Raw genomic sequence first — 17,526 nt, 5'->3', positions numbered from 1 at the left:
TAAGGACAAGACGGCGTTTAAGCGAGGTGGGAAAACCGTGGAGAGCTCCACGCCCCTATGCTGGAGTAAGCCCTGATATCCAATCAATATTAGTTGTATATGCTTTTTGTATCATGACCTTGATATATATTATTTGTTTATATATATATATATATATATATATATATATATATATATATATATATATATATATATATATATATATATTAGACATTGTATTTATTATGTTATTTGTATATGACATAATAAAGTCTTTAGAATCAATAGTCCATTTAATGATCCATTAAGTGTGACTTAATTGCGATATCTCCTTAAATATAAGGACATTATTCTTGAAGTATCTATAGTCAAGCTTTGCCGTCTAATAGGACAATAGTAATGTATAAAGACTATTATGTGAGTACCGACGACTATATCTCATAGGTCATGGATATGAGATATCAAGTCTTCACGTAGGTATAAATATTATGAGTAATATTTATACTAGATTGATCCACTATGAGAATACTACATAGTTTATTATGTAAGTGTCGTAATTTATTCTCATAGTGATAGTGGTGTACACTACTCTTCGACCTAAAACCACTATGGACCCTAGTTGTGAAGTCGAGTAATTTATTTCTAATTAAACATTGTCCATAACAGGATGACCATAAAGAAGATTGATGATTACTTAATAAATAATATTTAGGGACACGAGTGACCTAGATGGAGTTTGCCCTCCTACATATACGAGAATAATATTGTGGGGCCCTTAATAAAGTATGACTATAAAATGCATGGTCGTGCTCAAATAAGTTGATATGAGATATTGGGCTTATTTGTTGTTATAAAGTATATTCGATGATCAAGGAATAAAATATTGGACTATACAAGTGACACATTATATGCCTTCGTTTAATATAGATATAAGGGCAAAAGGGTAATTATACACATGATCATTATCATAGACAGGTTATGTCAGATCACATGACATTCTTGTTACTTGGGTAATAGTGATGTGTTGCTAGATACCGCTTATTGTTTATAATATTAATCATATGATTCGATATTATTGCCTACATAATAAGAACCTACCAAGTCACAAACATAGAGTATTGACCATAGAACAAATAAGATTTAATTTAATCAGATATTAATTATATTATTTAATAAATTAACACAAATATAGTTTATTTGATTAAATATGATTTAATTAAATAAATTAGAATTGACAATTAATTAAATTAAATATGATTTAATTAATATTTTATTTTATTAAGAGTTTAATTAACTATAAATAATATTTATTTAATTAAAATAGTTTAATTGAATAAGATTAGACTTAGTTTGGAAAAAGTCTAATATAAGAGAATTAGGGTTTCAGTAGCTCTCTATAAATAGAGAAGCTATTTCTCTTGTAAGTCTAATTGTCAATTTTTTCGAAAAAAAACGGCTAGTATCGTGTTCCACTTTGTATTCTCGTGGACTTCGTAGAGACGATGGTATTTTCCACGTTTGTGATCAAAGTTAAAGCATGTTTCAAGATGTAATTCAAAATACTTATTTTGTGTTTGATTTGTGATTAATGATTTAATCAAGATCCATTCATCAGGATTTTTCTGCTAAGAGGATAAATTTTTGAAAAACCCTTCTTAAATCCCTTCAAACTAAACACTCGCCGCGTGTAGATATGGCAGGAGGTTCTCCCCTGGCATGACATCCCTACACCTTTAGCTCTAAAAGTTGAGGTCATGGGGCCCGAGCTTGGCAGATGATGCAAGTTCCATAAAGTTAAAGGACACCACTCATAAGATTGCTACTAGCTTAAATAGGAGATAGAGCGCATGATCCAGGAGAGTCACATCAAGAAATACGTTAAAGAAAGTTCCTCTCAAGGGTCCAGTGAAGCCAGCTCCCAGAGGCATGACAATACTAGAAGCCCAAGACCTAGAAAAGGAAAGGAGTTATCCAAGGAAGATGGAGAGAGGACTGTACGCCACACCCTTAATATTATTGCAAGAGGATTTTTCGGGTGCAAAGAGACTAGTTCTGCCTGACGAGAATATGCTCGCCAGATATTAACTATAGAAAACCTGTTCAAATATTCGACGGTAGGCGAGACCAAAGCACCTGAGGTTGAGATCACTTTTTTTGTAAAAGGACACATCAGACATCCATCCCCACAAATCGCGTCATGATCCCATATGATTGTTGTAACACCCCATTTCCCCATCGTAATTTAAATAATAAATCAGAGTATTTATAAATTCAATCAACAATAAATGGGATGCTACATCATCAACATATTACAGATTGCTCAAATATTTAAACCAAAGATACATAACACGTTAGTTCGGATAAACCGACATCACAATCACCATAGTATTCAACTCCACTTTATTAATGCAACTCACTATATTAATTCATAGTAATCATCCTTTTCAGAATAATTTAAAATGCCAACATCGTAATATAATCAAAGAGAGTTTACAATCCTCTCAAAACTTCCAAAAACATATCATAACATAAAATTTCAAAAACAAGTGTTCATCCCCAATGTTATGTATCAGAGCAGAACCCGGCTCAATCTACCCAATATTAGGTGTCGCTCCATACCTCAGCTACTCTAATCTTTGTCACGTGCGTGTTACCCACATAGAGATAACATTCAAACAGAAGGCGTGAGATATCACAACAATATAATAAATCATATAATAGTGGCTATATAACAGATATCTTATGCGATTTATCACAATTCAGACTTCACAAGTTAGGCAATCATTATCAATTCAAATATTCAGCATTAAGCACATGCACACTTAATTCATCATACAATTCATGCAACTTCGCATCATGAGACTGACTCGACATCATGCATGTGGCACCAACAGAGCATAAGCCTTCTCCAAAATATCAGATAATGGGAAATAACAAGGCATAAGCCTTCAACAACAGGGTATAAGCCCTCAATAATTTGCCAATCAAGGCCAACAATAAGGCATAAGCCTTCAACCATGAATGCATGCGACATCGATAATGTAACAACAGATTTATACAATTTCAGAGCGTAAGCCCTTGACAGGATCCTGGCATTTAAGGCCAACAACAACGTCATCATAATATATTCTGCAATTTATAGGATCATCCCTGCAACATCATCATTAGTTATAACACAATCATCACACTTCATACAACACTGACACGCGAGGCATAGACCTCTACAGAAAAATTATATTCACATTAAAGAAAATATTTTTAGCTTTCCAACGGTCCAAACAGCGCATCAAACGGACATCTGATTCGCAAGATATGAATTTTTAAAATTTTCTAAAATTCCCTTTCAGTACAGTGGTAACCAGTTACCTCAATCTTAGCAACCGGTTACACTACTCAACAGTAGCGAAACCACGCAAAAATCTTTAGTGGTAACATGTTACCTCAATCCTGATAACTAGTTACTTCATTCAGAAATAGCCAAAATACCCAGTTTTCGTGCAGGGTAACCAGTTACCCCAATCTTAGTAACCGGTTACCTCTGAAGCAGAGGCCAAAAATTGTTAAATTTTTTTGCTACGAGATTATTACCCCAAAACATCGATTTCTGCACCATAAAAATATTTCTAATGTATAAAATTCATTCATAAATATCACATCACATACCAAACCAAACACAGTAACACGACAATTTCATCAATGACAATCAAGTTTAATGATCAAATTCATGAACAATTCTACCCCAGAACCTAACATTTCAATATCTACATATACCCATCATTATATCATTCATTAGAAGGTTGAAACCCCACCCTACCTTAGCAATTTACTTCACAAATTTCTCTAGTAATGGAGGTTCCTCCTTAGCCCTAGCTCTACTTCTCTCTATTCCACGTTCTCTTCAAAACTTCTCTAGCTTCCCTCTATTTTTTTCTTTCTAATTTCTCTCTTTTTGTTAATCCTTCACTAAGGCCTTCACTCTATTGGGCTAACACACGGCTAAATACCCTTTTTCGTCCTTTAACTATACCCTTGGGTCCATTTTGGTCCCTTTTCTTTTAAAATGACCAAATCAATCAGTTATTTCTTCAAACAGTGTCACATTTGTCCCTTCTGTTAACTCTGTTAGTCAAAGTCAAATATCTCTGCCACGTCATGTACACTTGGCATCAAATACCTCCATTTAATCCAATTCTTTTAGTAAATGAATGTCATGTGATAAGTGATGACTTCAATTGTTTAAACTTATTAAAATTAAAAATAAATTTAATTTCTTATTCAGAAAAAAATACAGAAAATAAATCAAGAATTAAGTTTAGGTGAATAATCAATAATCAATAAATAATCAACATATCTGGAAATAATCAATAATGAAGAATCAAAAACCAAATTAACCAAATCTTTTCAAATGAAATTTCTGAGTTTGTAAATAATCCATAAATGAATCAAATCTGGAATGAACAAAAATTGATAGAAAGAAGAATCAAAAACCAAATCTTTTTAAAGATTTACACAATGGTAGAGAGAAGAAACAAAAACCAAATCTGGAATGCACAACGTGAACTGAAAACCAAAAGCTAAAAACCCCAGAAAAGGCGTTGCTTGATGGTGTAAATCTGAGAGGTGTGACTACCACCCTTCAAACAGATGTGCATGTCCAAACAGTGTTCTTCTTCTCTTGGTGTCTAGAAACCACGTTCTTCTTGCAACTAAAACATTGAAATTGCTCAAGCTTTTCCATGGTTTCTTCTTCTTCTTCTTCTTCTTCTTCTTCTTCTTCTTCTTCTCTCTTACTATCTCTTTCTCTCTCCTTATGATAAAATTGGTCTGGAAATTAAACCCATAAAACTATATTCATTCAATTAGATTAAAAGAAGTTTGTGTTTTTTGAAAATAGTTTTTGTTTTCTGGAAATGAGTTGTTGTTTTCGTTTTGCAGAACAGTGAAGATTGAAGAGATTGTTGGAAAAGCGGTGGAAAAGCACTTGTTTATGATTTCTTGGGGATTGGAAGCATTTTCTATCAATTTTGGGAAAAAACATTTTCTATTTTATTATCTAATTTGTATAAATAATTAGTTGTTGATGCATATGGTATATCATTAGTATAGCTGAATATTTTCAAAATTCTTAAATGTGTGTTTGATTTTGAATTTGTGAATACGGGAATAGGTTAGTATTAAATAATTAGTTCTTGATGCATACGATATATAATATAGTATAGATGAATATTTTCAAAAAAAAAATATATTCGTGTTTTGGATTTTGAATTTGTGAATCTGAGAATAAGTTATTAATGACTATTTCATATCTTAATTACACAGAATAATGTTATGAAAAAGTTCTTTTTGTTCACTGTATAAAATAGACAAAATGGAAAAAGTTAGGCAAAAGAAAGAAGGTGATGACAAGGTGTTATGTAGGATGCCACAGGTGTAAAATTAAACACCGTTAGTGAGAATTAGACGGAAAGGATTTGTATGATACTATTTTAATAAATAACGGATCAAATTGGCCCTTTTAAAAGATAAATGACCAAAATGAACCCAAGGATATATAGTTAAAGGACGAAAAATGGTATTTAGTCGCTAACCAGGGCCGGCCCTGGGCCAGGGCAAGCAGGCGAAACCAATAAACAATTGTTTACTTGTGTCCCAGCGGTTAAGCAATATCTAAGGGGCAATAGTGTTAGCGGTTCGATCCTGGATGGCCACACAAATTTTACTTATCAATTTTTTACAAGAACACTTTAATAATTCTTAAAAAAACCAAACTTAGTTAATTATACCTTGGTTAAATTTGGTTAATTAACTTAGTTAATTCTTCATAAATGTAGTTACTAATTTTTTACAACATCACTTCAATCTCAATTTTTTTTTTTTTAAAAATAAACTAATTTAATTATACCTTAGTTGTGATAAAAAAAACTATACCTTAGTTTGTTTTTGAAAAAAAAAAATTATACCTTAGTTAAACTTAATTAATTATACTTTAGTGCCAACTAATTGAATTTCCATAGGTTTCAATTAGGCATGGCAACGGGGCGGGTCGGGGACGGTTTTACCTCCCCAAATCCAAACCCGAATCTCCAATCAATCCCTGTTACCCGCCCCAAACCCAAACGGAGATGGGGAATTAAAATCCAAACCCGTCCTTAACGGGTTCGAGTTGGGTTCGGGTATCCCCGCCCCGCCACCATGTATTTCGTAAAATCAATTTTTTAAATAAAAATATTTACTTTTTCAAAAATCAAATCACATTATAAATAACAAAATAAAACAATCTCAAAAAATTTCATACATATATTTCAAATATTTAAAATAATAAATACAAATCAAATTATTAAAACATTAGCCACATATTTAATAATATAAATTATGAAATATAAATAATAATGTACATATTAAAATAAACGGGGCGGGTTCGGGGACGGGTTCAGGGTGAGTACTAGTGTCCCCATTACCCGACCCATCCCCATGTTTTCTAATCGGGGAAAACCCAAGCCCGAACCCAAACCCAGTCAAAGCGGGTTTTCCCCGTCAACTTCGAGGCGGGTTCGGGTGGGTACCCGTGGGTCTGGATTTTATTGCCATGTCTAGTTTCAATAAGTTCATGATATAATTTTAGTTTTTGTGACAACTAATATTTATTAAATTTTAAATATAAAATAATTTGTATATAATCAATTAAAGTTTATAATGAGACTTGAAATAAAATTTTATTCTCGATGGTTATTTATATAATTTTTTGTATTTTTATTTTAATTTTTTGTTAGTTTAATTGCTATACACTGTCAGTGTAAATTTTTTTACACTATCAATACATCAAACCCACTCAATTATATTACTTTAAAAGAAATTAAAATAAAAGTCAAATATTTTTAACAAATTAACGGCTGTGATTAATTAACGGTGTAAATTCTGTTAATGTATTTCAATTATATTTATTTATTTTAGTATAAATTTTAGAGACTATTTATATGTTATAATTAAATATTTTTGATATTGTCTCCGAGATTTTTCTTTATTTTGGAGACGATTAAAACTTTATTTTGTTGTTAGGGGTCCATTTTTTTATTTGCGCAGGACCTCTAAAAAGTCAGGATCGGCCCTGCCGCTAACACACCCTCACTAATAAACATACTAACACATCTTTAGGCCCAATTAATCAAATATTCTATATTCTATTATTATTAATATTATCCTACTATATAATATAATTGCATAAATATTAATAAATCTTAATTTTACCAAATAATTCATAATAAAACAAATAAATAATTAAATAAAATATAACGGCCTTACAATTGTGGCACGATTTCAACAAATTCTTTGACAAATTTATCACAAGATTGTGCATCTATCCTCCTAGATTGTGACACGATTTCACACGGACTAATCTTTCTTTTGGTTTAGCACATGATCAGAGACACAATCCTCCATGATTGTGAGACGCCTTTAATAGATTAAATATTTTTCTCTTCAAATTTTGAGTTCCATTTTCACTTCACTGTTCTTTACCGTGACCTCTACCATGCATTAGGGGTGTTCGCGGTGCGGTTTGGTTCGGTTTTGAGTATAAAAGTCATCCTAACCGCGAGATAAAAATGCATGCGGTTCGGTTTGGTTCGGTTAATTTTTAAGAAGTCATCCAAACCAATCCAAACCAAACCAATGCGGTTAGGATCGGTTCGGTGGGCTGCGGTTTACACCATCAAATAAAAATGTACTGAAATAAAAAAAAAGGAAAATAATTCATTCTTCCATACATATATTACATATATTACATATATTACATATATTACATATATTACAATACCATTAAAAAGAAGTTTTTCATACTAATTACACCAAAAAAATTCATTCTTCCATATAAGTATTTTACACCAAAATTACTACCATATAAGTGTATCATGTATTTTACAGTACCATACTATGTATTTTACATATACTACATACTAAATTACTAATATAACTTCAGTTATTCATACTACATACTATATTCAGTTTTTCATACTAATAAACTACATACTACATATACAAGTATCAGATAACTTCAGTTCTAAATATTAATACAACATTACAACTTCAGGACTAAATATTATCAGTACTACATATACACCAAATGCTTCTCTAGAATGAGTGAGAGAGAAATCAGAGAATGAAGTTGAAATGTTGAATAGGAAGGAAGAATGAAGGAATAGTGAGTCACGTGACGTGAGTGTACAATATTGCAATTGGATTGAAAATATAATAAATTAATTATAGAAATTCAAAAGTTTAGTTAAATATGCGGTTCTGTTCGGTTTGGTTCGGTTTTGTGAAATGAAAACCGCAAACCGAACTGAACCGTGCGGTTTGGCCCAAAAACCATCCAAAACCATCCAAACCAAATGCGGTTTTTGCGGTTTTCGGTTTGGATTGGTTCGGTTTGCGGTTTTCCTTTTGGATTGGTTCGGATACGATCACCCCTACCATGCATGAACATTATAGAGTTGTTTGTGTAGAATGATTTGACTTCAATTGAACTTCCCACAATAAGTTTCTTCCATGATTTAAAATACAAAACATACAATATTAATAAAAAATAATAAATAAATCACTTTAAAAACTTAATAAATATAATAGTATAAAAAAACACAAATTACATTTAAAGTTAGATATTACAAATCTTTTAAATAATATAATCCTTAAATATACTTTGTATTGATTGGATTTAATCAACAATAATTCAAAAATGTAATAACTATTTGTCACATAATGCTTAAGTATTTCACTCTTCCAGTTCCAACATAAATTGCATTATTCTTAAATTACCTTCCAGTTACACTTAAAAGAAAGCAATATAACTTACACGGAAACACAAGTACAAGAAGAATGAAAACTAAAGAAGCTTTAAGTTTGAGAGATAGTACTAATTTCATCATCAATCAATTCATTTTCTACTAAAGATTGCCAATAATTACTCTATTTAACATAGTCAAAAGTATATTCTGTGTTAGGAACTCCCTCTCACACGTCTCTTGAATAGAAGGATCATGCGACTCATTTGTGACATGTGATCTACGTATGGTCTTAATTTATAGCAGGAAAGGGACTAAAACCATCCAAGGAAATGCAGAATCCATTGCCATGTTCTCTTTCTGAGTACATGAAGAAACGTGTGGCTTTGAGCAGAGAAAGAAATTTCTTGACTCCAACCCTAATAACTTCTCGTCCCGCTTCAAACCTGCACCAACACAATAATGTTGTCAATTGTCATCTTAAAACGTAGTCTTAAAAATACTTATAATTTCTTTATTGAGTTCATTACTTTGGAAAGTGAATTTGGAGTAGTGAAGGTCATAAGACTTTGGATCATAGTTCTTCAAAATTGGTCTCCTCTTTTCCTTCTCATAAAACACCAACGCTGCCTTTATCAAATCTTCAACTGTGTCCTCAGACAACATCAGCACCTGTATTGCACCCAAGCTGTTCTCGATTGTCACCTTAAGTAGCAGTTTCGGTGGCCGAAGAATAGAGTCATTACTATTAGTTTGCATTTTCGATGTTAGAGAAGTCGAGACATATCGGCGATCAACTACGTTGGTGGAGTGTTTTTCTGGAAGTGAGTTATGATGGAGTTTACGACAAGAACTTAATGGAGTCATGCTTATAAGGATAAGAATGGTTGCTTTCTTTGTTTTACTTTGGTTATGTTAGGAGATGGTTTAGTAGCATGTTTGAGTAATGTTGTTGGAACTTGGAACTAGTTAAGCAAAAATAATAGAACGAACAAACAAAATTGAGTTTTGGTTGGTTATGGGTAGGAAGTTTCTCAGAAAGTGGCAGGATTTTTAGCTTTACGTACGACAAATTGTCACGGAAAGCGGTGGAGTTTCAACCGTTTGTTTAGAACAGTTTTGTCAAATTCTGCATGAGATGGTTTTTTTAGGGATATCCAGGGATCATAATTTCTTCTCAATAGATTTTTTTTTTTCTTTTTCAATTTACCTATATTATGATTGTCCTCCTAAATTTTATTTCTAAGCTAATCGGAATGACATTTTGGGAAAGAAATTTTGTAACACAAAATATTGATAAGTTGGGGGTGTAGCTCATATGGTAGAGCGCTCGCTTCGCATGCGAGAGGCACGGGGTTCGATTCCCCGCACCTCCATTGATGATGTTTTAAAAAATATTTTTTTATTAGTTTTGTTATGTAGTCCTTATGGTTTTTCGTCTATAAAAATGTAAGATGGAGAAATAAAAAATCATCGAATTTAAGATGAATTTTTTTCAATCGAACATCTCTTTTAAAAAGACATTTTCAAAAATATTTTTTGTTTGTTTTGTTATGTATAGTTTGTATGACTTTCGTGTATTGAAATGAAAGATGGAGAAATAAAAAATCACTGAATTCAAGATGAATTTTTTTCAATCGAACTTCAGTATGACCTGTCATGTTGTAAGGGGCAAAATAATGGGCAATTAAGAATCAATCCTAAAATAAAATAAGTGTAACATAGATGAAGACGTTGCTTTGAAAGTGTGGTAAGAATAGAAAATATTAGAGAGTGTATTGAGGTATAATAGAAAGATATTGAGAAATTGATTTAAGTGTTTTGAGCATGTAGAGAGAAGACTTGTGAATTTTTTTGTAAGGAGAGGAAGAGGAATACTTAGAAAATCTATACAAATTATTAAGAAAGATATCGAGATTAACAAATTTGATAGAAACATGGTCTTTGATAGAACATTATAGTGTAATTTGATATATGTAGCTGTCCCTACTTACTGAGATAAAGTTTAGTTCATGTTGTTATTGTGGAACCTTATTTTGCAGGTAATATGACATTTACTTTTGATGATGACAATTACCATGATAACAACTCTGATGATAATTATGATGAGTCAAGCATGAACAATAAAGCGGTTAAAGATGGAAACTTAAGTATTATGGTTTGATAAACTTGACTATCAAATAAGGGAAAATTAAATGGAGACAATCTAAAATCGCATATGAAGAGATCTAGCAGTGTCAACATAAAGAGCAGCACATGACAAAAGCTCGTAGAAAATGAGTAATCTCCTAATTTAGTAAGAGACTTTTTTGTAAAAGCACAAGGGTAAAACACACACACACACACACACACAGAGACACACAAAAACATTTTTCAAAATGTTTTACCAAAAGGAAATACTTTAAAAAAACATCCAGAAGTTGTGCCCGATGAATTGGGAGCAGTCAAATAAGCAATGGGCAAAATTTTGACTTTTCTAATCAATTAGAACATATGTCCAATAGATTATATTTTCACAAATTTAAGGCCTAAGCAAGTTTTAATGCACCTTGATTATAGGAAACGACTAGAAATCTCAACTTTCCATTTTGAGGTCTTACAATCGTATATTTGTATCATTTAATCGATTAGAAACTTGGTCTAATCGATTAGTTAACAGTAAAATTCGTTTAGTGCAAATTCCTTTTTGAGTCAACCTCTTGCCTATAAATATAGGTCTCATTTCTCATCTCAAAGCATTGAAAATCATGTTTTGACACTTTCATCTATCACTCTTTCTCTCACTAAATATTTTAAACAAATGCCTTTGTAAGGAAAATTCCTTTGGTTGAAGAATAGTCAGTGTTAAATTCTTCATAGGTTCTTGGTTGGCCCGGTTAAAACCTAAACAGGCTGAAGCTTAACCCGGTACTAAAAACTTCACAGGTTCGAAATCAACCCGACTAAAATCTCGCAGGTTTTTGGTTAGCCTGGCTAAAACTAAAGTATAGAGCTCAGATTTTTGGAACTTGAAGACTAACCACTCCAAGGTTCGTGTTCGTGGAAAGAAAACCAATCATATTAATCTACTATTGGGAAGGAAGATTGACAGTTTCACTCTCAATAATTTATTGAATAAAAGACGCAAATGCCCATATCCATCGGACTATAGAAAACACATATGACAACGGTTGTGATATACATATATTGACTTGTGCCTGAAGAAATCAAATATCGGTATTTATAGATCGCAACAAATCCTGGAAAAACTGGTAAATTTAATCGATTAGGCCATATATCTAATCGATTAACTCTCTCAATCAGGAAAGATTTTGATTTGATTTTTTAATCAGCATAACCAACAATCAATGCTTGTCATGCATACTCGAAAATACATTCAGAAGGCACTCTATAAATAGGTATTCTTCTTTCACTCTTTCTTGCATCTCATTCTTACTTTCCTATACCTTTTTTTTGTGAGATATTTCTCTTGCCATAAAATCCACCATGGCCCCCTCAAGAAAATAACCCAAGGAAATACCAAGACATCTCCTCCTTGTTGGCCAAATTAATCCCAAAGAAAAAGAAAAGGTGACAATACTAACCAAAAGAGTAAGTAATTCAACCATGGTACTTGGAACCAAGTCTACTAAAAAGTCACAAGTCCTATCACCAAATCTGCCAAGCCTCACTCAAGGAACTTTTTACCCATACACCAGAAAAAACATTCCCAAACTTAGTGAGAGAATTCAATTTTAACCTGAAACTCATAAGAACCTCCCTCGAAACTTCTGTCAAAGGAGTAGAAAATGTCATTCACAAGGACCTTGTCGAAATAATTTTTTAACTGCCTTTTGAAGGACTAACCTACACTCTAGATAACCCAATAGCCTTCAAAAAACTTCAAACATTTTATTGCCATCAACTCTCTTGTAATCAACCCCATGGAAAAGAAGAAAGTTCCCTTTAGATTCACTCACCTGAAGCCAAAAGTTAGAATCCTCCATTACTAAGAGTTATAAATAATAGATATGTTATCAACAAAGACATAGCACCCCTGTGGCTCCTAATCCAATAAATCTCAACCAATTGGATGAAAGGAATATTCAAACACATGATTAAATGTAGGGATATCCATACTGCTGGACTACCATACGAACACATGATCGCTAAACTTCTAGCTACCTTCAACATAAACACCTTGGAAGAATTAGAAGACTCAACAAACCACATAATCACATACACGACCCTAAGTGAAATTAGAATTTGTATCAAGCATGGAGAAATAGAACATGACTCATCATTTAAGAAAAAAAGATGAAGATGAAGCCATGGAAAATGAGAACATCAACACATATAAAATCCTTTATCTCCGTCAAACCATAGTTGAGGACGTAAAGAAACTCATAGCAAGGAATGATGAAATTATGGCATAGCAAGAAATGATGAAATTATGGCATAGAATAAGCTCACATATGTGTTTTACCTGTGTCATTTGGAAGTTATCATTTCCCTTATGTGTTCTTTTAATTCAATACTTCTCTTTTGTAATTTGAATTCTTAATAATATGAGTGATTTTTTTTTTGTTTTTATAAATGTCTAAGTTACCCTTGTTTTGAATATTTATTTCTCGCAATGCATCTTTTCTCACCTTTTTTATTTCGACAAAAGGGGTGAAGTATATTCTCAAGGGGGGTATATCTTCTATCTAATCCAGGAGAGTTTAATCACTCCAAATATATCTATATTGTTTATTTTCCCACATTCCCTGAGATATGTGTTGTCATCATCATAAACGGGAAGAATGTAGAATCTTGTTTTGCAAGTAATATGACATCAACTTTTGATGATGACACTACAAGTGATAACAACTCTCATGATACCTATGATAAGTCAAATATGAACGATTAAGCATTTAAATATTCAAATGTAAGTATTATGTGGTTTGATAAACTTGACAATCAAATGAGGAAAAATTAAATGAAGACCGTCTAAAATTATACATTTTACTACTAACGCTATGGACAGGGAAAGCGATAGTTGGGACTATATTGTAATAGGTCTGTGGCTCCGGCTCAAAACAATTTATAAACAAAAACTATCATCTTTTATATATAAAGTGAAAAGAGAATCTTTCAGTAACAATGCTATGTTTAGTCTAATTGAAAAGTAAGTGATTCAAATCAAATCACCAATTAGAATTATTGAGCAGGGCCAGTAAAGTAATAACAGTGAATTGAATGAGCGATGCGTTTTACTACAGCTTTGGTCAACAAACTAAAAGCTCTTGACATATTTCAAAAGATTCATTAATCTAGACAAATTCATCAAAAAGAGATACCATACACAATATGCAACTAAGCACATTAATGATGATCGTCATCGTTTAAAGCTTCTTTATAATTTGTGAAAGCCAGCATGACGATTATAACGGTTGCATTCCTATGCACTATAAATTTCTCCATTCACTTGTAGGTCACACATGCATTATATAAAACTAGATAAATGCATGCTTAAATCAAATCCGCATGCAAATTAATCAGTTTGCAAATCCTGTGTGATGCTATCAAGCTACATCACCAATCAATTATCAATTACTATATACTACTTTACATCTATCTACAAATAGGAAAAGCACATGACATGCAACAGTGCTTTGAGAATTTATCTATCTTTATGGTGATTTTAGTCCACGCAACAAATCATTTGCATCCATCACATCACCTTCACCGCATAGACCACTTATTAAGTTGATGATTAGTGGGGGCTGAGACTCAATCATATCATCTCAGTCACCCTCAAAGTATCCCACACTTTGTGCTTTGACCCACACCTACCCCATATGGACAGATAGCTAAAAGCTTATTGCGTCCGCAGTTTCATCGCTAGAACCCCTTTGTAATTTGATAGCCGTCTAATGGAGGTACCAAAGATAAATGCCTTCTAGTCAAATTAATTTTAAAAATCTTGAGTTGGTTATTTTTAGGCTTAATTATTTCTCATGTCAAATGTAGTTTTCAATTTCTTTTGAATAAACTATTTTTAAACTCAATAGTCAATACAATATTTATGCTTTCATTTGGTTCATTTTGGTTTTTTTATTTAACGCTGTGTTGAGTTTTAGTGAAGAAGCTATATGACACTTATACAATAGTTTAATCATACTTTGAGTTGTAGAAATTTAAATAGTAAAGTCAGTTGCGAATCAAACTTCACATTCATACATATGCTACTTTCATGAAGATGCCAAAACCTAATTAAAAAATAAAATAGGGTGAAAAGATACTACTTATGCATCGTTAGGTGCCAGAATCTACAATGTTAGGATAAGAATTTAGAAAAAAATGTTATTCATGAATATCTGTAAATATTTGCGGATATCTTAAAACCCGCGATGACCCGTTTAATAGATACCTGCACAGATATGAGACATATATGAATATCATATTTATCTAACGAAACAGACACGGATATCATATTATACGTCTCCATACATATTCATTTACATTCATAGTTGGGATTGATATGTTATAAATATGTTTCAAATGTGTGTCATAGAAGAGAAAACATAAAGGTGGTTGGTTCGGACACCATTGATAGAGTTTTTTCAAGAATCATTCATCAATAACTCTTGTTCCAATTCTTTAATTTGAATCTTTTATTCTTTTGTCACGAGTAATTACACCTCTATTGTTGGACGTGAGTAAAAGAAAATCTTAACTATATGATTTGATCTTTGTTTATTTGAATGAATTTAATTGACTTGTTTTCTTATTTATTTTTCTTAATTACTTCTTTCACTTGGCCACCATTTAAATGATTTATAATTGAGCATAATTTCTTCGATCCTTTGAATGTTTGAGAGTAAGTTCATGCGTTTGTAGTCTCAGAATTATTAATGCTAGATTTAGTTCAAGTGTGGGTGGTTAAGTTATATACTACTTATGAACGGATAAAATGTTAGATTTATAAGAGAGATCATCCATATATATACCTAATGCCTTAAGATTTTTTTTAAATATGTGGCATCACACTCTCATGTGGTCCTTAAACATTGATCACGTTGTTGCTCTTATTTTTCTTGGAATTCCTAATAAGTAGTATTAGAGTCTTTAGTTTGGTTTGGTTGGGCATGCATGAGTTGGATAATGTATTGGATCTTGTTATAAGAGGTGTGTCTCATATACCTAATATATTTAGATTTTGGATGGAGATGTGGTGTATCCCTCTCTTGTGGTTCTAGGGCATTGTTCACATTGTTGATCATATCTTTCTCAAAATCTCAAACAAGTGGTATCAGAGCCTCTGATTTCATTTATTGGATATTCAAGATTTGGATATTGTATTGGATCCTGTTATAGGAGGTGTGACTCATATATCTAATTTCTTAAAGTTTTGGTTGGAGATTTAATGTTTCCCTCTCTTGTGGTTCTCTAGAATTGGTTCCATTGTGGCCCTTGTATTCTCTGGAACTTTCCAACAAGTGGTATCATAGTCTCTAGTTTGGTTTGATGGGGCATGCGGGAGCTGGATATTGTGTTGAATACTCTTATAAGAGATGTGACTCATATACCTAACATATTAAGGTTTTGAATGGAAATACAGTGTCTCCCTAATTAAGAATCCAACTTCGTCAAAGGAGGCATGAGACATTCATTGTAACACCCCAATTCTACCCAAAGCATTTAGGCAAGAAAATATCAGAGTGTTAAAATTTCATACAACACAATTAGGATGTTACACTAAGTAACCAAGCAAACACCTAGAAAACAAACGGTCATCAGCGATGCCAAAAGCATACAACACCTGCCTATAAAACGATACATAACACACGGAAGATATGAACATATAAATGTACGTATAGCTCTCACTCTCAAAGAGGAGTTTTCCAAAATAAAGTGTTTACAATACGCATCAGCACATCATCACATAAACATGTTCAAAAGGGTCATATACAAATAAATAACAACAGACTCCCGACTATCCGGTGTTACGTATCAGAGCAACCGACGAGACCAACTGGAGAACTACCTCATCCAAAAGATTCCCAAAGCGGATAATCTGCAGGATGCCACTCAAGCATCAAATCAGCAGGAGGGTGAGAATATAATTTATAATGAAGAAGCATGATAAATATAGTAATGCCAACAAGTATCATCAAGAATCATACAACAAAGTAATCTACTAAGTCAACCACAATCACTACAACACGGAAGGGCTTTAAAAGCGCTTTTTATGGGCTTTAAAAGCGCTTAAAAGCGCTGTGAAAGGCAGCGCTGGCAAAGGTAACAAAAGCGCTTCAAAAAGCGCTCTGGTAGGCCCCCCTATAAGAGCGCTTTTCTGGAAAAAGCGCTCTGGTAGGCCACCCTTTAAGAGCGCTTTCCTGGAAAAAGCGCTCTGGTAGGCCACCCTTTAAGAGCGCTTTTTCCAGAAAAGCGCTCTGATAGCCCCCCTGTGAGAGTAAAAAATAAAAAATAAAAACGCAACATACGAAAGCGCTTTTGGAAAAGCGCTCTTATAGGGTGGGCTTTAAGAGCGCTTTTTCTGGAAAAAGCGCTCTGATAGCCCCCCCTATAAGAGCGCTTTTCCAAAAGCGCTTTCGTATGTTGAGTTTTATTTTTTATTTTTTATGCTTTTTTATTAATCTTTGGCAGCGCTTTTACAAAGAAGCGCTTTAGTAGGTGGACCTTTAAGAGCGCTTTTTAAAAGCGCTGTCGTTGCTAAATGAGGTATTTTAATGTGCAGCCTGTAATTTAATCCTCCCAGTCGACCTGTAATATTTTCGACCTG

The 17,526-nt window shown here is 32.7% G+C and overlaps 1 protein-coding gene and 1 non-coding gene across 2 annotated transcripts; one reads left to right on the top strand and one right to left on the bottom strand.

Moving 5' to 3' along the window:
- Positions 1 to 8,731: 8,731 nt before the first annotated feature.
- LOC131605854 (uncharacterized) lies at positions 8,732 to 9,709 on the bottom strand. Its single transcript, XM_058878159.1, has 2 exons — positions 9,287 to 9,709; positions 8,732 to 9,202 (listed from the first exon to the last, which is right to left on the bottom strand). Exons 1-2 carry the CDS (start codon positions 9,621 to 9,623, stop codon positions 9,054 to 9,056), a joined length of 486 nt encoding a protein of 161 aa, XP_058734142.1. The 5' UTR covers positions 9,624 to 9,709; the 3' UTR covers positions 8,732 to 9,053.
- Positions 9,710 to 10,059: 350 nt separating this feature from the next.
- TRNAA-CGC (transfer RNA alanine (anticodon CGC)) lies at positions 10,060 to 10,132 on the top strand. Its single transcript has one exon. It is a non-coding gene; the product is annotated as a tRNA-Ala (tRNA).
- The last annotated feature ends 7,394 nt before the right edge of the window (positions 10,133 to 17,526 follow it).

This window comes from Vicia villosa, linkage group LG1 (assembly GCF_029867415.1).
Source record: "Vicia villosa cultivar HV-30 ecotype Madison, WI linkage group LG1, Vvil1.0, whole genome shotgun sequence".
Classification (NCBI taxonomy): domain Eukaryota; kingdom Viridiplantae; phylum Streptophyta; class Magnoliopsida; order Fabales; family Fabaceae; genus Vicia; species Vicia villosa.
The sequence above is the reverse complement of the archived record's forward strand: the minus strand, read 5'-3'. Positions and strand labels throughout refer to the sequence as shown.

What these genes read in the sequence shown, in the direction of transcription:
- LOC131605854 (XM_058878159.1), bottom strand. Translation starts at nt 9,623, where the DNA reads ATGACTCCATTAAGTTCTTGTCGTAAACTCCATCATAACTCACTTCCA. An exon ending in CTCCAAATTCACTTTCCAAA is followed by an intron (nt 9,203 to 9,286) that starts GTAATGAACTCA and finishes GTGTTGGTGCAG; the next exon opens with GTTTGAAGCGGGACGAGAAG.